This window comes from Heterodontus francisci, chromosome 31, assembly GCF_036365525.1.
Source record: "Heterodontus francisci isolate sHetFra1 chromosome 31, sHetFra1.hap1, whole genome shotgun sequence".
NCBI classification, from domain to species: domain Eukaryota; kingdom Metazoa; phylum Chordata; class Chondrichthyes; order Heterodontiformes; family Heterodontidae; genus Heterodontus; species Heterodontus francisci.
Window position 1 is genome coordinate 56993809 of NC_090401.1, and position 26541 is coordinate 57020349.

The following is a 26541-nucleotide window of genomic DNA, read 5'->3' on the forward strand; positions in this document are numbered from 1 at the left end:
GTCAAAGAGACTTAGCTGTAGGCAGGAAAAAAGACAGAAGCGTAAGGGGAGAGCCAACTGTGTAACAGCCCTGACAACCAATTTTATCTGTAGCACCTGTGGAAGAGCCTGTCACTCTAGAATTGGCCTTTATAGCCACTCCAGGCGCTGCTCCACAAACCACTGACCACCTTCAGGTGCTTACCCATTGTCTCTCGAGACAAGGAGGCCAAAGAACTACATCTGCCATGTATTTGCCCACTCATTCTACCTGTCCAAAGCATACTGGAGCTTCTCTGCATCCTCCTCACAGCTCACACTCCCACCCAGTTTTGTGTCGTCTACAAACTTGGATATATTACGTATCGGCCAATATCTGATAACCTTAAAAGATGGCTGGAGGGGTGTCACTGTGGATACACTGCATATGCAAGCAAATGATTCATAACTAATAAGATGCAGCATGTGTTGAAGTGAAAATTGACAGATTTATTGTCATGTAGACTAATGGCATGACAGACAAACTCCGGTTATCTTTCCAGAAGATCTTGGAGAGTTTGGTGCACTATATACAGCACAATGGCATACAGCACTGGAAAATGTATGTGGCATCTTACACACACATTTCAACATACAAAACACATATACATTCAAAACTTGTGCAAGAAATCAAGTTTGCAAAACTTGGTTGTTCCATATACCAGGACCACTGTCAAAAATCACAATTTATAAACAGTCCAGTTTGATAGCGAGTGACACACTAAGTTAGCACCAAAATCTATCCAGGAAAAAATACTTTCTCTTAAAAGTTACTTGGGTTCAAAAAATAATATGTGACATAATATCATATATTAATATTCTTCGGTGCCCCCCAGAGGCACTCATTTCGGGATGCCGAGAAGTTCAGAATCTGTGAAGAAAAGTGGAGAAGTTTAAGATTAGCGCAGAGGAAATGCCAAAAACAGCAAGCGGAAAGTAACGGCTGCAGAAACAGCCTTGCCAGGTGAGCAACATTACAGGCAGAATTTTGTGATGCCCTTGGAGGCAGGCACGGAGGCTTGCGGGGGGGGAGTGGGGGGGGTGCAAACAAAATGGTAAGGGGGCACTGTTCCGACATTGCCCAGGCCCCTTGCCATTTTGTCTGGGGTGGGGAAGACCGAAGACAGCCTTCCCGTCCCAGGTCATTGGAGGCCCTTAATGGCCACTTAAGTGCCTCTTCCTGCCTCCACCTTAATTTTACAGAAGGCAGAGGGGCCCGCCACCATGGGGAGATACCGTTAGGTAAAGCCTGGCAGCCTCCTAGCACGGTTGGGGATTCCCTCCTTTGGGAGCAATCCAGGGCCCCAGAAGGCCTCCTGGCAGCAATTGTTGCCCCCCTGGGGGGCTCCCTCACCCTCACTTACCCACCCCCTCCCCCCACCCCTGCCTGACTGTGCCTGGCAACCTTAACCCCACTCACCTCTCCCCGGGTCTTCGACGCCCTCAGTACTGCCAGGCTTCCTGCAGTACCGACAGTTACCATTGCTCCCAGTGCTGCAGCCAGTACTGCACAGCTACCAGCCTTTTGATTGGCAGGCAGCTTCAAAGGCTGGAGCTTGTCACTTATAAAATCCTAAAATAAAATCTGACCCTCTATGCTTACTTTTACACTTCATTGCTCTATTTAGCACTGCTGTCTTTCTCTCTCTCTTATCCCTCAATGCTCTTCAGGCTTCAAGTCACACTCCAGAACTGAAGCACAATTATCTAGGCTGACACTCCAGTATGGTACTGACAAAGTGCTGCACTGTCGGGGCTGCCGTCTTTCAGATGAGACGTTAAATCGAGGCCCATCTGTCTTCGTGGAAGGATGCAAAACATCTCACACCGTTATTTTGAAGAGGAGCTGGTGTCCTGGCCAATATTTATCCCTCAATCAATATAACAAAAACAGATTATCTCATCACTAGCACATCGCGGTTTGTGGGAGCTTGCTGTGCGCAAATTGGCTGCCACGTTTCCTACAGTGACTGCAATTCAAAAGTACTTCAATGGCTCTAAAAGCACTTTGGAACGTCCTAAGATCATGACAGGTGATATAAAAATGCAAGTTTTTATTTTCTAACTGCAGTAATATCACACAATTGTTAAGCTGTGAATTCATGGCCACAAACACGTATCTGCTAAGGTCCACAGGAATGAGTGGCATACCGTATCAGTACTATAAATATACTTTTTATGTGGCTTCCAATACCTACATTATAGTGAATTGTATTTCAAAGTGAAAGGTGTACCAGCTCCTGGTGCTTGGTACCATCTGACTGTGTCTAGCCTGTCTAGCATTCCCTGCAGATGTTTTGAGAAGTAAATTAGTGATGAAATACTCCTTTTAGTTTGTTTTGTACATTTTCTACCATTCACTCTCCATGGCTTGGAGCCAGGAACAGGAAGAGTGCTCAATAGTTAGCTCGTGCTTTGCAGTTGTGAAATGTCGGTCTGCTTGCCTTGCCAGCAGCAGTTTGACTGTAAGTCCTGTGACTGCTGGGGGTGGAGCTGACAGTGTGCTGGGGGTGCCGATCACGACGCCTGTGAAGTCAGTGGGAGGGGGTGGGGGTAGCCCAACAGGAAGATTTTTCTTTTAATATAATATTTTTGTACTGGCTGCGGCAGACGGACACCTGCTCCGGTCATCGTAAACACGTTTTCCAGAGGCGTCCTTGAACTGGTGTTAAATGCCTTGCATATGTTAAATATCCAGGACAAAGCAGGCCACTTGATCAGCGCCCCATCCTCCACGTTAAACATTCACTCCCTCCATCACTTGTGCACAGTGGCAGCAGTGTGTACCATCTACAAAATGCACAAGTCGCCAAGCCTCCTTTGACAGGACCTCTCAAACCCGTGATCTCTACCCCCAGAAGGACAAGGGCAGCAGACACATGGGAACACCGCCTCCTGCAAGTTCCCCTCTGCAAGTCACACACCATCCTGACTTGGAACCATATTGTCGTTCCTTCACTGTCGCTGGGTCAAAATCCTGGAACTCCCTCCCTAACAGCACTGTGGGTGTACCTACACCACATGCCTGCAGCGGTTCAAGATGGCAGCTCACCACCACCTTCTCAAAGGTAATTAGGGATGGGCAATGAATGTTGGCCTTGCCAGCGATGCCTACATCCCATGAACGACTGGAAAAAAGGGTTTAGTTCTTGATATAGGCATTGGCCTGGATCACCTAAAAAATGGACCTGACAAATTTTGCAGCAGCCCAAAAGCAGACGTGGATTTGTTATGGACTGTCCACTGCTAAATGTCTCAGCATTGTGCCCATTTTACACCTGAAAAACAGGCACAACACATACCAATTTTTACCCTGCGCCCTCACTATTGCGAATATATCTCATCTTGTTTGGTGCATAATTTTACCACAAAATTCACTTTAAAATAAATTGGATAAGTCAAAACAAATAATTAGACTTACACTAAAGGAAAACTGGCGAGCGACGCGATTCCACATTGATTATTCTTGTTCCTCGACATGTAAATATACCCTCCAACGCCCCAGTCTGTACCCCAGCTATCAAAAAAAAATCATTAAATGAGAGTATTTATAAATGTTAAAATTAGAGCCAAATGGTATACTTCAGCTTTTATTTCTTATGGTGTTGTGGAAATCGATCTTCAAATTACACAGTGCAATATTAGCATATGAATATTTAATACGTGTAACTGATATTTTTCTGCAATTTTAATGGTTTTAATACCTATGTTAAAACAGAAGACAAAGAAATTTCATACAAACATGTTAAAGCTACCATTGGATCTTGACTCACTGAGGAGCATCACCATCCCAGTGCATGAAGTCATAGAGTCATATATGGCATAGGAGGAGGCCATTCGGCCCATTGAGTCCATGCCGGCTCTCCGCGGAGCAATCCTGTCAGCCCTACTCCCCCGCTCAATCCCCATTGCCCTGCAAGTTTAATTAATTCAAGTGGCCATCCAATTCCTTTTTGAAATCATTGATTGTTTCCACTTTCACCGCCCACGTGGGCAGCGAGTTCCAGCTCATTACCACTCGCTGCGTATAAAAACTCTTCCACACAATCCCCCTGCATCACTTGCCCAAAGCCTTTAATCTGTGACCCCTAGTCCTTGTACCATCAGTTAATGGGCACAGTTGCACATTCAGCTACAACCATTATATATAACTTGTTTTTCCTTTAAATATTCATTTTTCCTCTTCTAGACATTGTCGGTGATTTTCCTGTGTTTATTAACATTGATCAATATAGATTAATTGTTTCATGCTTTTATCAATGTTCCCATACTCTTTTATCCCTACAGGATAATCATTCCAAAATACAGGAACAAAATAGGGGATAAAATGTACAAGGGTAATCTGAACATGATCTTGAAACATGGGTAAAGCTTGTCCGATCGTCATGGCTGCTACAGAGAAGTCACTGTCAGGTGAGAATATACCGGTGATAGACACACCAGATGGTGCAGTGTACAGTAGCAAAGTAGAAAATAATGCAATAGCTGAGCCTCGGAGAGGAAAAATTTAAGAAAGCAAATGGAAAAAAATGTTGCTGATCTCTTGGAAATAGTTTCAAATAATAAATTCTAACTTTCTGCTTGTGGCCTCACAGATCTTTATCAGTGAGTGCATTCAGAAGTGAAAATTTTGTTCTTATTTCCACACTGTGCACACGAAACTCAATGGTTAGAGGGCTGATTTCTTGTTTTTAGCTTACTGTAATAAGTATTAGCACCTTGATGATTAATCTCATTAGTCGTTACTTATCTACTTTATTCTGCCAAAGTAAATGGAAAATACGCATGATCTCTGACTTTGTAATGAAACAAAATAATTGTCAAATACCAAGGCTGCATGAAAAATGAGAGAATTACAGCATGCATTCTGACATCAGCAGGGTTCACTAAATTATATGGATTATACATAATATTTGCAATGCTTAGGTTTATACTATACCTGTTCTTAACCAGCCAGTAGTCACTTCCATCTAATGTTCCATATCCAACAACTAGAACACCATGATCTAGCTTTTCACTGCTGCACAATGGTTCATCATAGACTCCTGCATTTAAATAGAACAAAGATGACAATATTTTTCCCCAGTAGTACAGCTTAGAAATCACAAAGGATTTGTAAACTTGCAAATGCCTTGCTTAAGATGTCTGAATATCTGAGGTAAGGAACTTGTGTTATTCAACAAATATTTCACGTTGTTAAATGTGATCTGTAATATTTTGATCCATCCAAAATATGGATAAGGCTTGTTATGTTTTTTTTGTTCCTACAATGTCTTGGTTGAGATTCTCCTTCCAACAGTGGTGTTCTGATGGGGAGGGACTTGACCTCCGCCCTTCAATACGACTGGAATGCATATACACAAACATACGAATTAGGAGCAGAGGTAGGCCATTCGGCCCCTCGAGCCTGCTCCACTATTAACTAAGATCATGACTGATCTGCTTGTGTCTCGAATTCCACTGCCTTCCTAACAGCACTGTGGGTGTACCTACCTCACATGGACTGCAGCGGTTCACGAAGGCAGCTCACCACCACCTTCTCAAGGGCAATTAGGGATGGGCAATAAATGCTGGCATAGCCAGTGACGCCCACATCCCATAAATAAATCAAAAAAAAATTCCCATCTGCCCCCGATAACCATTGATTCCTTTGCCTAACAAGTATCTTGACCTCCGGCTTAAAAATATTCAATGATCCCGCCTCCATCACCTTCTGAGGCAGAGAGTTCCAAAGTCGCACAACCCTCAGAGAGAAAAAAATTCTCATCATCTCTGTCCTAAAAGGGCGACCCCCTAGTTCTGGACTCACCCACAAGAGGAAACATCCTTTCCACATCCACCTTGTCAAGATCGTTCAGGATTTTATAAACTTCAATCAAGTCTCCCTTCACTCTTCTAAACTCCAGTGTAAATAAGCCCAGTCTGTCCAACCTTTCATCATAAGACAACCCGCTCATTCCAGGTATCGATATAGTAAACCTCCTCTGAACTGCCTCCAACGCATTTACATCCATCCTTAAATAAGGAGACCAAAACTGCACACAGTATTCAAGGTATGATCTCACCAATGCCCCATATAATTGAAGCATAACATCCTTACTTTTATTTTCAATTCCTCTCGTAATAAATGATAGCATTCCATTAGCCTTCTTTATAACTTGCTGTACTTGCCTACTAACTTTTTGTGACTCATGCAATTGAACACCTAGATCCCTCTGCACCTCGGAATCTGGACCCAGGAAACTGGCTTGGTGTTTATCTGATGTGCATGGCAAGCAGCTAATGAGATTCAGGTTGTCAAGAAGCAGCCCAGTGAGGCAAATCAGCATCTCACCACCTAACCTCCATTTTCAGTGGGACAGCCTCTGCATAAAGAGCAAACACAAAAGACCAAATGAGGTGGCCATGAAGTTAAAAGGGCAGAACTGCGAATAGATCAGAGGACTGACAGGCTTGTTTGCCTCAGCAGAGACCAAGGACTGAAAAGTAAGGCAGTGGAGGCCAGATGAGATATTACAATACCCTTCCCCTTTACACTCCAGGGGTGCTAGATGCTCAGAGCTCATGTGCACGACTCCTGCACAACTCAGAAAGCAAGGGATCATTCTAGGAAACCTGTTCACTCAAGGAGATGTGGAAGCAGATAATATTGATTCAAATGCACATTAGATAGATTTCTTTCAGAAAATAATATTTTGGGACACAATTTATGAGTAATTTATAGGTACAATATATGGATACAGCAGATGACTTTGTCCTTTGGTTCCCTAAGATCTCCATCACTGGAGGTTTGAGTCTATTGTAGACTAATCGATAAAAATTGATTGCTTTTGTCAAGAAAACACACAATGCCAAATGAGAAATATTAATTAATTGGTTGGAAACTTATATTAAACTTTTAATGGAATAAATCCTACAGCTAACTTTTTTAAAACTGGCAGCCACGATGGCTACTGCAATTTGCATATGAAAACCCTTTTTAAATTCCAAGGCCTCCAACCAGGGATCAGCAAAGTGTCCGTATATGGACACCAGTGTCCATAGTAAACTATTTTGTGGTCCTTGACTGGTAATTTCACAGATGAGAAATTTTCCATTGACTTCTTAAGACCAGCTTTTTCAAAAATCGCAAGTGTTAGTTTCACAGCTGACAGGTGATGAAGCTGAACAGCACTTCTGAATTCTGGACAGATTCGGGGTTTTCCAGCAGGTTCCGACTTTTTTTAAAACTCCGCTGGAAAACCATGAAGCTGTCCGAAGTTCAAAAGCACTGTTCCTGCTCTCAGCAACGGTCAGGGAGAAAGCGAGAGGGGGAGAGAGTTAGAGAGATGGTGTTGGGGGTACAGACAGAACAAGTGGGAGAGAGAGAGAGAAAGTGGGGGAGTACAGCGAGAGATAGTGTGGGGGCTACCGAGAGAGAGAGAGAGAGAGAGGGCGTACAGAGAGAGAGAGCGGCAGCATACAGAGGTGAGAGACAGAGAGAGAGAAAGAAGTGGGGGACAGAGAGAGAGAGAGGACACAGAGAGGGGGATGACATGGGGGGAAGCAACACAGAGAGGGAAGGGAGTAACATAGGGAGGGGGAACACAGAGAGAGGGGACACAGAGAGGGAGGAGACAGAGACAGTCAGGGAGAGAGAGGTGGGAAAGAGAGCAATCAAGATCACTCCTGACAGATGGACATCTATCTGGATTACTCCGCATCACTACACAAGTGTGCAGGCAGACATTGACTACTTATGCAAGCAAATACAATGCCAGGTATCTCAATAAATCAGTGTCCAACATAGTGATGAAAAAGTAAGTCAATAAATTAGTCTTTTCATTGAAAGCTTCTTCACAAAATGCACATTTGTTGTTGTTTTGATTAAGAGTAGGATACATTTTTAATGCCTTTATCTTTCCAAAATTGTCTCACCAGCCCCCTATGTAAGACAAAAATTGTAATGTGACCCTCCCCCCCACCCCCGCAGAAAGGTTAGACAACCCTGCTCCGAGCCTTTAATCTTGTGTTTTAAAATAACTTGGCAGCTAGGTTATTTTAAAACACAAGTTTAACGGCTTGTGTTATGTAAACTCATTTTAAAATGGCAAAAGTCACTTAGGAAATGTCTCAATTTCTACACTCTGGCATACATTACTTTCACTTGGGACACAAGCTCAGTGACATGTTGAAAGTTACTGGACTTTTATTTCTATATAAATGTCACAATTCTGCTGCTATCTATTTGGAATCACATTGTTCCAGAACTTGTATTAAGGGGAAAACAGGCAAGAAAATCCAAGCAATCTCCAGAAGTCGGCACTGTATGTTTCACATGAATACAGGAGTATGGTGTATTGGGACTAAAGGATATTGGCAAAAATAGGATGCTGCTGACCTATATAGAATAGTCAGTAAATACAACATAATAGATAGCTTTAATAAACCATAATCTATGATGAATTGTACATGATTCCTTAACAAAATCCATGCTGCATTTGCAATTTTAAAAATTGTCAGGGAAAACATAGTAAACATTTATTATGTTTCAATGACCATGTTAGAAAGTCATTAACTATTTTTTTTTGCTGTGAATTGGATCAAAGCACAAGTTTTACAAGTATGTCAAAGATCAGTAACTGCAATGTGCATCATTTCCTATCCATTTGAGGATAATCTGACTGTCCAATGTCATTTTAAAATTGTCTGTATCATATTACATCACGTTATAAGTGCACCTTTGCCAACAAATAAGAGATTTAGCTTGGACATAAATTGGTTAGTCTGGAGTACCATCTTACAGATAGTGACTAAACATTTTGTAACTGAATACTACATACAGTAACAACCGCTCAAATTTTTGCAGAAAAGTTTTTTGTTAATAATTATCTTGTCAGAGTTGAATCAGAATTGACAGTAATAGACTGAGATACAGACACAAGTGAATTTAAAAGAATCGCTTATTGGAGGAACTGAAGGGCGCTCTTTATTTCTAATTGTCTTTATCTAATTTTGTCACTAGCTTTGGTGAGCAAATTACATTTTATTCATGAGAGATTCTGTTGTTTCTGTATTTTAGAATCCAAGACCTAGTTAACAGCCTGTCAAGATGAATAAACTAGTCTTGGCTACCTACCATTAATCTTTCTGTCCCTTCATTTCCCACTCTGCTTTTCTGTTTTACATGACTCGTCTGAAGTACTACCTGCTCCATCCTATAAAATCTTCTGCCCTTTTGTTGGCTGCCCTGTCTTCAGACACATATTACAGCAGGTAGAGAAGTTGCACAAACATTGATCTTCACAGGTTAAATTGTCTTGTGACAACAGCAGTGTGAGAAATGGTCCATCTTCCTATTGCTGATTTTTCTACTGCTTCACCTCAATAACCACAATAACAATCCTCTCCTTGAGTTTCATGGTTTGTTGGATGAATTAGCACTCCTGATACAGTGTGAATCCACAGAGGTCATCCGATAAGGTCCATCTACCTCCTGGCGACATGGTGCAACTAGCTCTACTCTGTCAACAAAAGTAATTGGTATTGCATATTATTTTGCTTGCTAGCTAGCTAATACAGTTGTCCTGCTCTCCATTAATGTTTTTATGCTTAACTACTTTATAGGGAGAAATGTGCTTTAAATAGGACTGTATTTTGATGGCATTAGATTGGCTGTACACTTTAGATGCAGATTAATTGCCCCCATGTCTGTGGCTGAGTCAAAAATTTTGTCAAATGTCCATGGTACAACATGTCAGTGCCTATCCCTGCCTCCAACAGGAGACAGAGATCTGAGGAACCTGGACCCAGAACACTGTCTTGCTCTAAGTAATTGAATTACCAAGGATTGCTTCATTAACATGACATTCAAGGCAATTCAGACACATTGACTTTGAAAGAGCAAGCCCCTCCAAGTGTAAATATTGGCATCCTTGGGCCTGTGGAGCCAATTCTGAACCTTGTATCTCATTAGAAGGTTTCAAAGAATACACTGAAGCAGTCATATGACCATCTGTCCATCTCTGAAAAGGTTGGACGTTTCCTGGAACAAAGGGACAAGCAGTAACTGAGACTGCAGCAGCAGAAAGGCTGTGTGCCTCCCTTTTTCTCTTTCTCGTGCCAGAAAAATCAAGTTTGAAAACCGTCTGCGACTATGGACTCTGCAAGCCTACAGATTGCTACAGAGACCAGGGTAAGAGAGCCACCTCCAAGTCTGCCTCCTAGAAAGCCCTGAGCTCAGCGGGCCAACCAAAAAGTGCACTTTGACCAGCCGAAGACTTCAAGAATACAACTTCAGCCAGAAGACCACCGAATCATCCAACCTCACAGACTGTGTATTTAATTTTCATTTATTCTGGACTCCAATCCAGCTACAAAACCTACTTTCCACTCTGTAATCTATTTGTGTGTGTGGGATTCTCGTATGAATGTGTACATGAATGTGTAGCATATTTTTAAAAATTATTTTTAGATCTGGTTTAGAGTATTAAGTATAATAAACTCATCTCTTTTTGTTTAAACTCAGGAAAACCTGTCTGATTGGATCTTTCATGATCACATTAAAGGTAAACACTCACTGAGGTGGTAAGCACAACCACTGTTTAAAAAGGAATAAACCCTGTTGCAGTCAAATAAGAGGAAGGGCAAGGGCAGAGTCTGTGACCGCCCCCCCCCCCCACCTGGTCATAATGCTATGATTAGTCAACAATGCCTTTGTCAGAGTTGTATGAGGTGACTACCAGGATGGTAGAAGGCAAACTAGAGAGTAAATATTGAAAATGTTTGTTCATATATTTCATATAAGCCACAAATATGATGCATTGATCTCTCCATCTAATTTCCTAACATGTATTCTATGGAGCAAGGCTCTGTTCCAGGGATGTTAAACCATAAAATTTAACCATACGAATGGACACAGAAATATTAGAAGACCATATATTCCATCTAGATATCTACCTGAGGAATACAGCTGGAATGATAGGTGACCTGCATCAATACCAACAGAGATTGGCCCATTCCTTGCCACTGCAATCTGTAAATATGCCTCACTTCCCTTTGGGAGGTCTATATATCCATAGCAAGTAGCACCAACAGTTTCTGAATTGAATCTGCAGGGTCCATCCTGAATAAACAGAACAAAAATAACAGAGCTTATTTTGCTGATTACTGACACAAGTAGCGTTATGTAATATATCACAAATGGATTTTACATATTTAATCATATTCTTGTCGCATTTATATTTTTTCTGTGATTTCCATTGGATTTGTGAATGAAAAATGTTGGCATTATGTATTTTTACACAGTACTTGACATATTACACATTTCTGGTGCTTAGGAAACACAACACAACATGGATCAACTGCAGCCAAGGTCAAGTTCTATGATGGGACACAGAAAGGAACTGGTTAAAATACAAATATAACTAAGTGTGTTAATTAGCTGCAGGTTTGTATTTCAGAGTAGAACTTGCCAGTGACTCTACTTAGCAGAGAGACTGAATTTAGTAGCAATTTTATAAATAAAAGAGCTTTCAGAATGTAAATTTATTGTCTGCTGGCTGACTCCTCAGAAAACGTAAAATACATAACACATCTATTAATACCAGGTAATCTTAGCCACTGCCTGAGAGGAGCATCACTCTCAAATTATTTTCTTTGGCATAGAGCTTTCTGATTTAAGTGTGCCACTGGGAATGAGTAAGCTGTTTAGACTTGGCATGGCCCTTTAGGCAGACGCCACTTGCAATTCTGCTATTTCTGTTTTCTTCCTTAAGGCAATAGGTAATGTATTGACTTTTTTCATTACATTTACCTAGATACCTATGTTTCTGATTAAATATACTTTGTATGAAACCTCTTACGGCCTGCCTAGCACCGTTGTGTGAGCACCAACACCATGCAGAAGTTATATAGAATTTTACAGCCCAGAAACAGGCCATTCAGCCCAACGAGTCTAGCATAAGGCCTAACCTTCTTCTCTGTGCAACTAGGATGGCCAGTAAATGCAGTCTTCCCAGCATCACCTACATCCTGAGAGCAAATTAAAATAACTTCCAGGTTAAAAAAAATGAAACTGATAAAAGGAGCACAACAAGGGCCTAATTCAGTGATAAAACTGTATGTGACAAAAAAAAAATCAAAGAATCCAAGGAAAATTATATACTGTTTGAATGGCAAGAACGGCATAATGATTCGTTCAGTCACAGTCAGCGGTTTAGCATAATGACAACCCTTTATAACCCAGGGATGCTAAGGTTGTGCCCCTATTACAGCCAGGGGAGAGATCGATCATAGGATCATAGGGAATACGTGCAGGAGTTGGCCATTCGGCCCATTGAGCCTGTTCCATCATTCAAATAGATCATGGCTAATCATCTACCTCAATGCCATTTTTCCCCACTATCCCCAATGCCATTTTTCCCCACTATCCCATATCCTTTGATGTCATCAGTATCCAGATATCTATCAATTTCTGTCTTGAACATGCTCAATGATTGAGCTTCCACAGCCCTCTGGGGTAGAGAATTCCACAGATTCACCACCCTCTGAGTAAAGAAATTCCTCCTCATCTCAGTCTTAAATGGCCTACCCCTTATTCTGAGACTATGTCCCCTGGTCCTAGACTCACCAGCCAGGGAAAACATCCTATCCACATCCACCCTGTCACGCCCTGTAAGAATTTTGTAAGTTTCAATGAGATCACCTCTCATTCTTTGAAACTCTAGAGAATACAGGCCCAGTTTCTGCAATCTCTCCTCGTAAGACAATCCCACCATCCCAAGGATTAGGCTGGTGACTATTTAAGAAATACTCTGTCTTTCTGTTTTTTCTACCATTGTGGATCACTTCAGACTTATTCACATTATATTCAGCGGCGCTTGAGATGGCTTGGCCATGTGAGCCGCATGGAAGATGGCAGGATCCCCAAAGACACATTGTACAGCGAGCTCGCCACTGGTATCAGACCCACCGGCCGTCCATGTCTCCGTTATAAAGACGTCTGCAAACGCGACATGAAATCGTGTGACATTGATCACAAGTCGTGGGAGTCAGTTGCCAGCATTCGCCAGAGCTGGCGGGCAGCCATAAAGACAGGGCTAAATTGTGGCGAGTCGAAGAGACTTAGTAGTTGGCAGGAAAAAAGACAGAGGCGCAAGGGGAGAGCCAACTGTGCAACAGCCCCAACAAACAAATTTCTCTGCAGCACCTGTGGAAGAGCCTGTCACTCCAGAATTGGCCTTTATAGCCACTCCAGGCGCTGCTTCACAAACCACTGACCACCTCCAGGCGCGTATCCATTGTCTCTCGAGATAAGGAGGCCCAAAAGAATTCCATCTGCCATGTTCTTGCCCATTCACTTAGCTTGTCCCAATCCCCTTGAAGCCTCCTTGCATCCTCTTCACAACTTACATTCCCACTTCGTTTTATGTCATAGTCAACATCTTCATTATTATTGTATAAGTGACTATCAGGATGGCAGAAGGTGAATTTGATGGGCATTGTTCATTTTGCATCAAGCAATTCCTATGTTCCTATGACATATCAGCTGGCATGGTACAGACTGGGGAGCAAATCTGTTGCAATTCACAGAAAAAAAAAAACATTTTTTGCCCTCAAGGAAAAATGATCCTTTAAACATGTTGGGCTCTGCCAAGTGATTAGCTCACTGCAACTGTCCTAATTCCAATATGCTGATGTAAAAATCCACTTAAGTTGGAGGATCAATATTTATTTCAAGTCATTAATTGCATTTCATACCAATAAATTAAACTGATTTTTCAGTGCTGCTGTGCCATCTATTGCACGTAGTATTTGTGTGGACACGGAAACTAACAACACAGATAAGGTCATGTCATACGTGTGCTTTTGTGTTAATAGCTGGCAAACTCTCATTTGATTAAGGGAAATTAGAGATTTTGTGTGTGTGTAAATGAGCCTATCTGCATTGAATCACTGATTTAATATGGAGTACTTTATCAAGATTATTTTGGCTAACCTCTGCTGTATAAGGATATGATTCCTCAGTGTCAACTCCTCCATTGGCCGTTATATACTTAAATGCATAATCCATGAGTCCTCCATTACAGCCGTCATTTCCATAATCGCCAGAGCAGTCAACCAGCTGCTGCTCACTCAGAGAAACTAAGTTACCAGTCTTCCCAAAGTGCTGTCCTTCCAAAGACCCTGTCTGCAAATAAAAATAATCACATACAAGTAAAATGAACTCAACATGTACTAAATCAAAACACTGAAAAAAAAACATAACTTTATTCAGTAATTTATAATACTTAGATTCAATCAGTCCTTGTCTCAGGAGAGACACTAAACCTGTAGAGGTGCCTGGAACTTAGTATCAATTTTAAACATGATATGGACTGATTTGTACAAAGATCCTGATAGGTGCATCTTCGTGTACTGAAAACACCTCAACCCATACATGCCAAACTGCAGAGCTAATGTCTGACAGTTTCACAATGTGGAAGGAAATTTTATGTAACCAAAGTCAACGTTGATGTCAGGACCTCAGAATTTTGTCATAAAATTACGTATTTTGATTTAACCGAAAACTTGCCGATCTGATATCCAGTGTACCAAATGTAATGCTTTATATTAACTAAATGCAATTTTTACCTTAAAATAAAACTGTACAACTTATAAATCAGACTTACTGCACTAAATGCCCAGCAAGAGCCACAGTCCTGTTGGTCTTTCACATGAGTTACATAGCCTTTATCTCTCCAGTCCACTGTATCTGGAAGACTAGCATTTGTGTCGGACAGAGAAGTGAATGGTGTGAATTTTGTGGCACTGGTGTTTCTCAAGCAGTTTCCAAGTACCAATCTCTTATATTCTTCATTTTTCTGCAAAAGTATCATTAATTATTAACATGCGAACCCCTGTAATCTTTAAAGGTTAGGGCATGAGGGTTTAGCTTCGCTAGTAAGACTGGCCAGATTACTGAACATGAGTGACAAAAGACAAGCGACTTGTGGCCATTCTTATGATGGGTACATACAAATATTATCCTTATGGGCACCTTAGTATATTTACTTTCGAAAGAAATTTCTGAAGTTCATTGTAAGTACTTATTGATTGTCCTTTGACTGGCTAATTAGAATCTTGTATGCTGCATTTACACTAAAGCTACCAGCTCCAGCCAGATAATATCCTGTTGGAACTTGAATTTTCCTGCCAAGGTAAGAACTAACCTGCATCTGCAGAGTTCCCCTCCCACCAGTTACATCTTAAATGCTTGGAGAACAGAGTGGCCTCATTGCAAGTAAGTTTTAAAACACATAACACTTTATAAATTTGGTTTGGCAGTGTAGTTTAGTTTAGTTTAGTTTAGAGATACAGCACTGAAACAGGCCCTTCGGCCCACCGGGTCTGTGCCGACCATCAACCACCCATTTATACTAATCCTACACTAATCCCATATCCCTACCACATCCCCACCTGTCCCTATATTTCCCTACCACCTACCTATACTAGGGGCAATTTATAATGGCCAATTTACCTATCAACCTGCAAGTCTTTGGCATGTGGGAGGAAACCGGAGCACCCGGCGGAAACCCACGCAGTCACAGGGAGAACTTGCAAACTCCACACAGGCAGTACCCAGAATTGAACCCGGGTTGCTGGAGCTGTGAGGCTGCAGTGCTAACCACTGCGCCACTGTGCCGCCCCTGACTCTCACTCCTGACTTCTCTCTGGAGCCAAGTAAAGCCCCAAATCCAAGTCTGCAACACAACTATAGCATCATTTCAAAGCAGAAACTACTCTGCACCAATACTGAAGCTGCATTGTAAAGGCACCTCTAAAGAAAATAGTAAACATTGAATTACCAAGTCAGCAAAAGTGTTCATTGCCAATCTATAGGAATATAACCCCTGGTCTGCCAGCATATTGTGCACTATAACCATCTTCCGGTTAGTCAGCCAGATCTCCCTACGATGGGCTTCAGCAGAAAAATAGGATTTACCTTGAATTAAAGGAACAATATTAGTGTAGTCATTTTCTGTTCTCAATTCCTGGCAGAATTCTGATTAAGGGAGTTACTGTGACTTCATTTAGAAGAATAGAAACATAAAAAAAAGGAGCAGGAGTAGGCCATTCAGCCCTTCGAGCCTGCACCACCATTCAATACGCTCATGGCTGATCATCCAAACTCAGCACCCTGTTCCCGCTTTCTCCCCGTATCCCTTGATCCCTTTAGCCCTAAGAACTATAACTCTTTCTTGAATATATTTAATGATTTGGCCTCAACTGCTTTCTGTGGTAGAATGATCAACTTTTCTCTTGTGCATCACACACATTTAAAATGCAATATCGACAAGGTGCAAATATATGTGGACGTGAACTGAAAAGTGCAATAATTATACATTAAATATTTCTGAAATAAAACTGAATATCAAGTTTCATCACAATATAAAAGGTTGTTTTTTTATTAATTGAATATACTTATTAACGGGAAAATCTGAAGGAAATGAATAAATGGGCCAGATGTTGCTCTGTTGGGCACCTAACAGCATCTGCCATTAGACTTGCCCTGCACCCTTCAGCTCAAACCATTTTTGCCTCTAAGTTTCTGGTGGTGCTAGCTGATATCAGTGCAATGAGGGAACCAGGGTATTTGCAACCTGAGTGAACAGGGCAACCAATAGGTTATCTCCTTAACCAATGAGACTAAAGGATTGGGAAATAAGCGGCAGAAGGACGGAGAAAGAGGGTGAATTGAAGGGGATGATTTCAATGTCAAATCAGATACAGGAAGAGAAATAAAGAGAGAGAAACAAGGATTAGATTAAGAAAGAGAGAAGAAAAGACAGATATCTCTGAAATCTCCCTAAAAGATTCAAAACCAGAAAGAATAAGACTCCACTCTTGTAATAGTTAATTTTCATTGCCATAGAGGTTAGTTGGTAGCAATTAACAATTCTTCTTTTCTTCTTCTTTGGCCTCCTTATCTCGAGAGACAATGGAAAAGCGCCTGGAGGTGGTCAGTGGTTTGTGAAGCAGCGCCTGGATTGGCTATAAAGGCCAATTCTAGAGTGACAGGCTCTTCCACAGGTGCTACAGAGAAATTTGTTTGTCGGGGGTGTTACACAGTTACACAATTAACAATTACGTTGTCATTAAAAGGGTACTTATGCAACTAATTACTAGCTCTATATATCTGTGGTGGGTTTAATTTGCATCTACTGTGCAAATGCAGAAACCTCATGCAATTCAATGCATGTCAATGGTGAGGCGGACAGTGAAACACCATTTTTGTGATGCTCGAACAGGAACATTTAGATATTTGCATTGACCCAGCTCCTCGGGCAATGGTACCATTTACGTATAAATAACGATGAGCATCATTAGCCTTGCTGTGTTTTGACAGAATATCTGGTCCATTGTTACCTGTCTGAGTCTTAAGTGTGTGTTAAATGCTGTTAGCTTTAATCAGTGATCTATTCATTGCTGCTTTTCACATGAGCTACAGCATTGTACATTCTATCTACAGGCACATCTTAATTGTGGTTGAGGGCTGCTTCACTTTCATTCTGACTGATTTCCGCAAACAGAATCTTGTGATTCCCAATGAAGGGAAAAACATGAAGTCTGTTGGAACAGATTAAACATCAACTGCTGCTGGAGGACTATCAATTCGGTGAAAGACGCCCTTTGGTCTGCCCGAAACTTGCTGGTCTTCCAGCGCAAAGAGTTGTCCACCACCGAATGTTGCAGACTGGCACATTCCAAGGTCCAGGACTACGTGCTGAGGGACGCACTAAAGCTTGGGGCAGCCGCAGCAAAGGCTCAATGGGGAAAGACCACAGTGTAAGGTTCCCCCACCAAGCTGGACTGAGGGGCTGGAACCATGGAAAGCCCCTCGAACTGTATCGTTAATATTCTCAATTGCTGTAAATGTAAAACTGTAATTGACATGACAATTGTGAAACGGAAGGGTTGGGAAGAAACTCATGACATTATTGAAAGAAACTGATCTCTTTTGCAATGTTTGTATTTTGTCGTGCTGTTTGGAAACTGTTTGGCAATGTAATTTTTACAGATTTTTATGAATAAAGTATATTTTGGAAATAAAAAAAAAGATTAGCCTTTCTTGTTTTGATTCTGAAGATCAAGATGTTTTCCTTAACCGAGTTTCACTGGAGTGGATTTTGATTTTGTATGATAGCCGACAGGTAATAGTGAGTTGGCAGTCCGTTTACAGCTCTCCGGCTCCAGCTGCCAACTTGCTATCATCCATTTTACACTATCGCACAGTCAAGATGTGTCCCACTGTGTATTGTTAGGAAAAAGAAATGGCATACATTGGGCAGCAATTATACTGCAGCACTAATCTGAGACAGGTTGTTGTACAGTGTGAACCACAACTAGCAACTCAGCTACACTGTATCTTGCAAATCACCTTCAGCCCACCAAGCCATAAATCTGTCTACATATGCTACAAAGCTCCACTTCCCAAACCAACAGTCCTCCTTGAAACCCCAATTCACAGCACACTCTGATAATATTCCTTACGGCATCAAGCCCAGATGGTGTGAGACAGCCTGCTGGAGGGGATCTCACTGCACATGATTTTACTGCATTCCAGAGTCAGACTAAGAATTAACTCCAGACTAAAGCTGCAACTTTTTCTATCAATGCTCACTGAATTGGCATCACAGTAAAACTGTCACTTTTGTAACCCACACTGAAGGCTGAATTTTAATTTTAAAAACAGGTGTGTTTGGGTCAGGTTGACAGTTGAAATCTCTGAAAACTGTTTCACAGGACATGCGCCATGCCAATATTATCACCCTCTATAAGAACAAGGGTGACCGCTGTGACTGCAACAACTACCGTGGAATCTCCCTGCTCAGCATAGTGGGGAAAGTCTTCACTCGAGACATTTCAAACAGGCTCCAGAAGCTGACTGAGCATGTCTACCCTGAGGCACAGTGTGGCTTTCGAGGAGAGAGATCGACCACTGACATAAAAACAAGAAATGCTGGAAATGCTCAGCAGGTCTGGCAGCATCTGTGGGGAGAGAAGCAGAGTTAACGTTTTAGGTCAGTGACCCTTCTTCAGAACTAGCAAATATTAGAAATGTAAAAGGTTATAAGCAAGTAAAGCGGGGGTGGAGCAAGAGATAACAAAGGAGAAGGTGTAAATAGGAGAAGGTCACAGAATAGCTGACCAGAAGGTCATGGAGCAAAGGCAAACAATATGCTAATGATGTGTTGAAAGACAAAGCATTAGTACAGATAGGGTGTTATTGGACTGATGCTTTGTCTTTCAACACATCATTAACATATTGTTTGCCTTTGATGAGCTTGCGTTGATGTTCACTGGAACACTGCAGCAATCCCAGGACAGAGATGTGAGCATGAGAGCAGGGGGGAGTGTTCAAATGACAAACAACCGGAAGCTCGGGGTCCTGCTTGCAGACTGAGCGGAGGTGTTCCGCAAAGCGGTCACCCAGTCTGCGTTTGGTCTCCCCAATGTAGAGGAGACCATATTGTAAGCAGCGAATACAGTATACTACATTGAAAGAATGCTTCACCTGAAAGGAGTGTTTGGGGCCTGGGATAGTGAGAAGGGAGGAGGTAAATGGGCAGGTATTACACCTCCTGCGATTGCAGGGGAAGGTGCCATGGGAAGGGGACGGGGTAGTGGGGGTAATGGAGGAGTGGACCAGGGTGTCATGGAGGGAATGATCCCTTCGGAATGCTGACAGGGGAAGGGAGGGGAAGATGCGTTTGGTAGTGGACATGCCCACCATTGACATGCTGTTCTCCCTTCGCCAGCTACAGGAGAAATGCCGTGAACAACAGGTGCCCCTCTACGTTGCTTTCATTGATCTCACCAAAACCTTTGACCTCGTCAGCAGACATGGTCTCTTCAGACTACTAGCAGAGATCGGATGTCCACCAAAGCTACTAAGTATCATCACCTCATTCCATGACAACATGAACGGCACAATTCAGCATAGTGGTGCCTCATCAGACCCCTTTCCTATCCTGAGTGGCGTGAAACAGGACTGTGTTCCCGCACTTACATTGTTTGGGATCTTCTTCTCACTGCTGCTCTCATATGCGTTCAAGTCTTCAGAAGAAGGAATTTTCCTCCACACAAGATCAGATAGCAGGTTGTTCAACCTTGCCCATCTAAGAGCGAAGACCAAAGTAAGGAAGGTCCTCATCAGGGAACTCCTCTTTGCTGACGATGCTGCAATAACATCCCACACAGAAGAGTGTCTGCAGAGACTCATCGACAGGATTGCGGCTGCCTGCAATGAATTTGGCCTAACTATCAGCCTCAAGAGAACGAACATCATGGGACAGGACATCAAAGTGCTCCATCCATCAAACTCGGCGACTACGCTCTGACCACGTTCAAGAGTTCACCTAGCTAGGCTCAACTATCACCAGTAACCTGTGTCTAGATGCAGAAATCAACAAGCACATGGGAAAGGCATCTGCTGCTATGTCCAGACTGGCCAAGAGAGTGTGGGAAAATGGCACACTGACACAGAACACAAAAGTCCGAGTGTATCAAGCCTGTGTCCTCAGTACCTTGCTCTACGGCAGCGAGGCCTGGACAACGTACGTCAGCAAAGAGCGATGTCTCAACTTATTCCATCTTTGCTGCCTCCGAAGAATCCTTGGCATCAGGTGGCAGGACCGTATCTCCAACGCAGAAGTCCTCGAGGCGGCCAACATCCCCAGCATATACACCCTACTGAGCCTGCGGCGCTTGAGATGGCTTGGCCATGTGAGCCGCATGGAAGATGGCAGGATCCCCAAGGACACATTGCACAGCGAGCTTGTCAGTATCAGACCCACCGGCCGTCCATGTCTCCACTTTAAAGACGTCTGCAAACGCGACATGAAGTCCTTTAACATTGACCACAAGTCGTGGGAGTCAGTTGCCAGTGATCACCAGAGCTGGCGGGCAGCCATAAAGGCGGGGCTAAAGAGTGGCGAGTCGAAGAGACTTAGCTGCTGGCAGGAAAAAAGACAGAAGCGCAAGGGGAGAGCCAACTGTGTAACAGCCTCAACAACCAATTTTATCTGTAGCACCTTTGGAAGTGTCTGTCACTCTCATATTGGTCTTTATAGCCGCTCCAGGCATTGCTTCACAAACCACTGACCACCTCCGGGCGCTTACCCATTGTCTCTCGAGACAAGGAGGCCAAAGAAGATTTCCTTTCCCAACCCAACTTCCGACCTGCCCATTTTCAGCTTTAACTGAGGCCCGGAAAGTGGGCAGGTGACCAATCCCCCATTTAAGGAGGTGGATTGGAACTTTAAACATGATAATGAGGCTGCAAGCCTCATTTTCATTCTGCTTTTGAAATTTAACTGCTATCTGTCAGGTTTTCTGAGGGCCAGGGAACCTGACAGCTTCTTCAAAGTCAGGACTTGTTGGATCCAGGAGCTAAATGCCTTTACACCTACCTCCTGGGCCTAGGTGCCTGCCTGAGGAGCTTCGGTGATTAGTGCTCCCGCTAACGACCTTCCTCACGAGTACACCAACCTTTCCCCGTGTTCCACCCAACCAGGCCCCAATCCCTCACCACTTACAAGGACTCCAACCGTCCCCCTCTCAGGCATGCTATTTCGCCCACCCCCCCACCCCCCCACCCCAGGGATCAGCAGACTCACCAATTCCACAACCCCACCGATCACACCCCAACCCCCGACTCCAATCAACTCCCCTCTGGTCAACCCCCACCCCCCAGTAGACACACACCCAGCCTGACCGCACCCCCGTTTCCAACACAGATTTACCTGCTGCTGCAGTCGTCAGTGACCGGCTCCCTGCCAGACTGAAAGCCCAGTTATCAATCAGGCTCAGTCTCTGGGTGTGAAACTAATTACTGAAGTCATTAACATGCTGTGGAGTCCCTGCGAGTCAGCTCAGTAAAACTCTGCCCTGAATGTGCATAGGTCACAGCCCCATAGGGTAAAATAAGGGAGATATTTTTGCCTCTTTTCCCTAGTTCCAAATTCTGAATTCTTTTCTTATTCATTCACAGGATGTGGGCATCGTTGGCACAGTCAGCATTCAATGCTCATTCTAATTCCTCAGAGTAGTGTCCTAGGCCTAACCATCTTCAGCTGCTTCATCAATGACCTTCCTTCAATTATAAGGTCAGATGTGGGGATGTTCGCTGATGATTGCACAATGTTCAGCACCATTCGCGACTCCTCAGATACTGAAGCAGTCCATGTAGAAATGCAGCAAGATCTGGTCAATATCCAGGCTTGGGCTGATAAGTGGTAAGTCACATTCGTGCCACACAAGTGCTAGGCAATGACCATCTCCAACAAGAGAGAATCTAACCATCTCCCCTTGACATTCAATGGCATTACCATTGCTGAATCCCCCACTATCAACATTCTAGGGGCTACCATTGACCAGAAACTGAACTGGAGTAACCATATAGATACCGTGGCTGCAAGAGCAGGTCAGAGGCTAGGAATCCTGTGGCGAGTAACTCACCTCCTGACTCCCCAAAGCCTGTCCATCATCTACAAGGCACAAGTCAGGAGTGTGATGGAATACTCTCCAATGGCCTGGATGGGTGCAGCTCCAACAACACTCAAGAAGCTTGATTGGCACTCCATCTACAAACATTCACTCCCTCCACCACCGACGCACAGTGGCAGCAGTGCGTACCATCTACAAGATGCACTGCAGCAACGCACCAAGACTCCTTAGACAGCACCTTCCAAACCCGCGACCTCTACCAACTAGAAGGACAAGGGCAGCAAATGCTTGGGAACACCACTGCCTGCAAGTTCCCCTCCAAGTCACACACCATCCTGACTTGGAACTATATCGCCGTTCCTTCACTGTCGCTGGGTCAAAATCCTGGAACTCTCTTCCTAACAGCACTGTGGGTGTACCTACCCCACATGGACTGCAACGGTTTAAGAAGGCAGCTCACCACCACCTTCTCAAGGGCAATTAGGGATGGGCAATAAATGCTGGCCTAGCCAGCGACGCCCACATCCCGTGAATGACTTTAAAAAAAATTTGCTCTTGAGACGGTGATGATGAACCACCTATATGGGTAAATACACCCACTGCTACTAGGAAGGGAGTTCTGGTATTTTGGCCCAGCGACAGTGAAGGAACGGTGATTTAGTTCCAAGTCAGGATGGTATGTGGCTTGGAGGGAACTTGCAGGCGGTGGTGTTCCCATGTATTTGCTGCCCTTGTCCTTCTAGGTGGTAGAGATTGCTGATTTAGGAAGTACTATTGAAGGAGCCTCAGTGAGTTGCTGCAGTTTATCTGCAGCCACAAGGTGCTGATAGTGGATGGAATGAATGTTTACAGTGGTGGATGGGGTGCCAATCAAGTGGTCTGTTTTGTCCTGGTTTGTTTCGAGCTTCTTGTGTGTTGTTGATAGGTAGAGAGTATTCCATCACACTCCTGATTTGTACCTTGTAAATGGTGGACAGGCTCTGGGGAGTCAGCAGATGAGTTACTCACCATAACATACCCAATCTCTGACCTGCAGTTGTAACCACTGGCTGGTCCAGTTAGGTTTCTGGTCAATGGTGACCCGAAGATGGGGCATTCAGTGATGGTTATGCCATTGAATGTCAAAGGTAGGCAGTTAGACTCTCTGTGCAAGATTTCACTGGCAGCAGCATGGTGGGCTAGGTAGCAGGGGGGCTGTAAAATGCCGGGGAGCCACATCGGGACGGCTCCTCCGGGGAAGTTTCCCAGCAGCGGGAACAGCAGCAACTCAGCTGCCCACCGACTGGACGTGGGTGACAAATTTAGCCCATTAAAAGCCCAATTGAGGGCTGTCTTACCAGGACGGCAGCATTTTGCCAGCAGCGGAGTGGCCCCCACCACGTGGGGAGGCCGCCAGCTGCAACGAAGCAGCCTTCTTGCAGCTTCCCAGGGTCGGGGCGAGGTGGAGGCGGGCATGGTGCCATCAGACCCAGAGGGTCCAAAGCCTAAGGAGTGGCCCTCCAGCGGCAATTGCCACAGCTCCGATTCCATGGCTGAAGGTGTTCCCCTCCAAATGCCAGGGCCTGCCTGCTTGGCCCCGGAAGAAAAATGAATTACCTTTCTCCTCTGTGAGGTCACCTCAAAATGGAGGCACCCTCATGTTGTCCTTGTAGCCTCAGCAGCGGCTATCTCTCTCGGTGGCATGGCCAAGGCTGCAGAGCTGCCTGCCCTCTGATTGGACTGGCAGTATGGGAAGCCAGCCCACTGTCCTTAATTGGACAGCGACCCAGTGGCGGCCAGTTCAGAGGAGATTGCTGCTGCGGTCCCACTGCCCACCTATGCAGGTTCAGACTCTCGTATGGTTCCGACGTCGAGACCTAACCCCTTCCGAGAAAATCCTGGCCTCTTTTGTTGAAGATGGTCATTGCCTGGCAATTGTGTGATGCAAACGTTACTTGCAGAAATTTCATTCTGACGTCCCTCCCTGTTTTTCATACACGATTGTACCTCTACAGATGCTATTTGACAGACTGAGTAAACTTCAAACCTTCCTCTGTCACCAAACCACCCTTAAATTGTATCTCCAAGTTGGGAAACACCAAAATATTTTGCAATTATGTAAAAATCAATATTGCAAAGACTTATAAAGCTCTATAATCTGATACTGTATTCACAGCTAACGTGGAACTCCTGCTCATTCGACATTTCCTTAGCAGGTGAAGCAGGGTTTAATACATTTTTCATGGCACTTATTTTACCAGCTAAACAAATAGAAAGTAAGAAAAATAAATTACCAAACTTCTTTTTCCAGGCAAGCCATTCCAAATCTTCAACAGAGAGGCTGACAGCACTTGCCAATGCTACAACAGCAGCTAATATCGCAAACTTCATTCTAAATTGAAGGATTGGGAAAGCAAACTACTTAACTCAAGGTTTAGAAATCATAAAAGTTGAAATTTGGGTGCTTATACTGGTATGTGGAAAACAATTCTCACCTTTGCCTTGCTTTTTACCAAAGGTCAATCGAGGATAGACTCCAGTAAAGTAAAATCTCGAGTGACGGAATCGAGAAAATGCAGAGAATTTATACATGTTCCCTCGTCACCTCATCATGAGGTTTTGCTTACTGGCAAAAAAAGAGGAAATGGGTGCCTCATTTTGATGTAGATAACACTATGATGTATAGCTATGTTTACTTTTGAACCAACAAAAATGTTTCAAGAATTGATACTTTTAAATATTTGGGAAATCCAGTAGACAATTGCTTGTTGAAGAAAAATCTCGTTTCTATTTTTTCAATTTTGCATTGAACTATATACACAAAGTTTTTATCACTAAAAACACAACTTTATTCCAAGAAAAAGAATTACTTTAACTATAAATACATGTATATTTTAAAACCCTGTCCATTGGGGTGGCATAATATGTGTTTACAGTCCAGTACTTCATGTGCATAGAAACTTACAGTGCCCTAAATGAATCATATATTAATACTTGAAGCGAAACTATATTATGAATCAAAAGGAACAAGATCGGTTTCAGTTAGGCAAAATAATGTGATTTCTCATCAACTAGGAAACAAATTTTGCTGATTAAACACTACCTGATCACATACTAGCTGGTAAGAGGGGGCTAAATGTCAAACTTGCCTGACTGAAACATCCTCTTGCATTGGATTGTTATCAAGAAAGTTGAGGTTACTACATAGCATAAAATCTCAAACGTTTTTCTTGATGTTGAACAAGATAACTGATCAGTGTCTTAAGTCTTGCCCTCTGGTAAACAATCCCTTTAACTCCCTGGCCTTCGACAAACAGATAAATAAAATGAGACAAGGTGGCCGATTTTAGATGAAGGTCATGGCAGGATTTACCTGGAGGTCTCCCCTGGATGTCTGCCCTTACAGAGGTGGTGCCTTCCGACACTGGTAAAATGCCCGCGGAGGGCAGGAAGTGGCCCTTAATTGGGCGCTTAATTAGCTGCCCAGTAGCTGGCCACACCACTGAGGTTCACAGTATTGGTAATATCCTGTGAAGGCGGGAAGACATTGGGCTCCCCTCCATTTTAACAGACCTCCTGCCTTCCAGCTCATTTCCAGGGGCTGGTAAAATCGAGCCTGTTTCCTTCTAAATACACACTTTTTGGGCAATGGATTCTGGCTAAATTCCCCCTCCTGTTAAATTCACCATGTGTTATTTGGTTTGTTCTTTTCACCTCTTTTGAGTTTTGTTGGTTTGAGAGTTTAACACAGTGGTAATTTGGTATTCCAAGAGGCTGGAGATTCAGCATTCAAATCTAAACATGATGTGAAAGTAAGATCTGACTTCTGCTATCATGGGGTAACCATACTGTTATTGTTAAATTTTCATTTAACTGTTATTCTAGTGGATCTCAATAAAATCTTTCAAATTTAAATTTGAAATGATGTCCTGTGCATGTACAGCATATAAAGGGAAAATTTGCTTGAGAAATTATGAAAATTCCTGTTTGTTTCTACAGATAAAAGTACAGTAAGAGTAGGGATATCCAGAGGGCTGACAGGAATTCTTGTGATTACACATCACAAGTAGAGTG

At 43.2% G+C, this 26541-nt stretch overlaps 1 protein-coding gene across 2 annotated transcripts; it reads right to left on the reverse strand.

Moving 5' to 3' along the window:
- Positions 1-447: 447 nt before the first annotated feature.
- On the reverse strand, positions 448-25070 carry ctsl.1 (cathepsin L.1). 2 transcript variants are annotated; one of them, XM_068011692.1, is made up of 9 exons: positions 24963-25070; positions 24762-24859; positions 15846-15982; positions 14670-14861; positions 13997-14188; positions 10957-11122; positions 4958-5063; positions 3440-3535; positions 448-889 (listed from the first exon to the last, which is right to left on the reverse strand). In XM_068011692.1, the coding sequence occupies exons 2-9, from the start codon at positions 24856-24858 to the stop codon at positions 883-885; spliced, it is 993 nt and encodes a 330-aa protein (XP_067867793.1). In that variant the 5' UTR covers position 24859; positions 24963-25070; the 3' UTR covers positions 448-882. The 2 variants fall into 2 exon arrangements, with proteins under 2 accessions (XP_067867793.1, XP_067867794.1); XM_068011693.1 differs by having other exon boundaries at positions 24762-24885; positions 24963-25061.
- Between the last annotated feature and the right edge of the window lie 1471 nt (positions 25071-26541).

Excerpts from the sequence above, each read along its gene's own strand:
- ctsl.1 (XM_068011692.1), bottom strand. The coding sequence starts at position 24,858 with ATGAAGTTTGCGATATTAGCTGCTGTTGTAGCATTGGCAAGTGCTGTC. Across the intron at positions 14,862-15,845 it reads TGAACACTTTTGCTGACTTG|AAAAATGAAGAATATAAGAG; the intron begins GTAATTCAATGT and ends ATACTTTTGCAG. Across the intron at positions 11,123-13,996 it reads CATATCCTTATACAGCAGAG|GATGGACCCTGCAGATTCAA; the intron begins GTTAGCCAAAAT and ends CTGTTTATTCAG.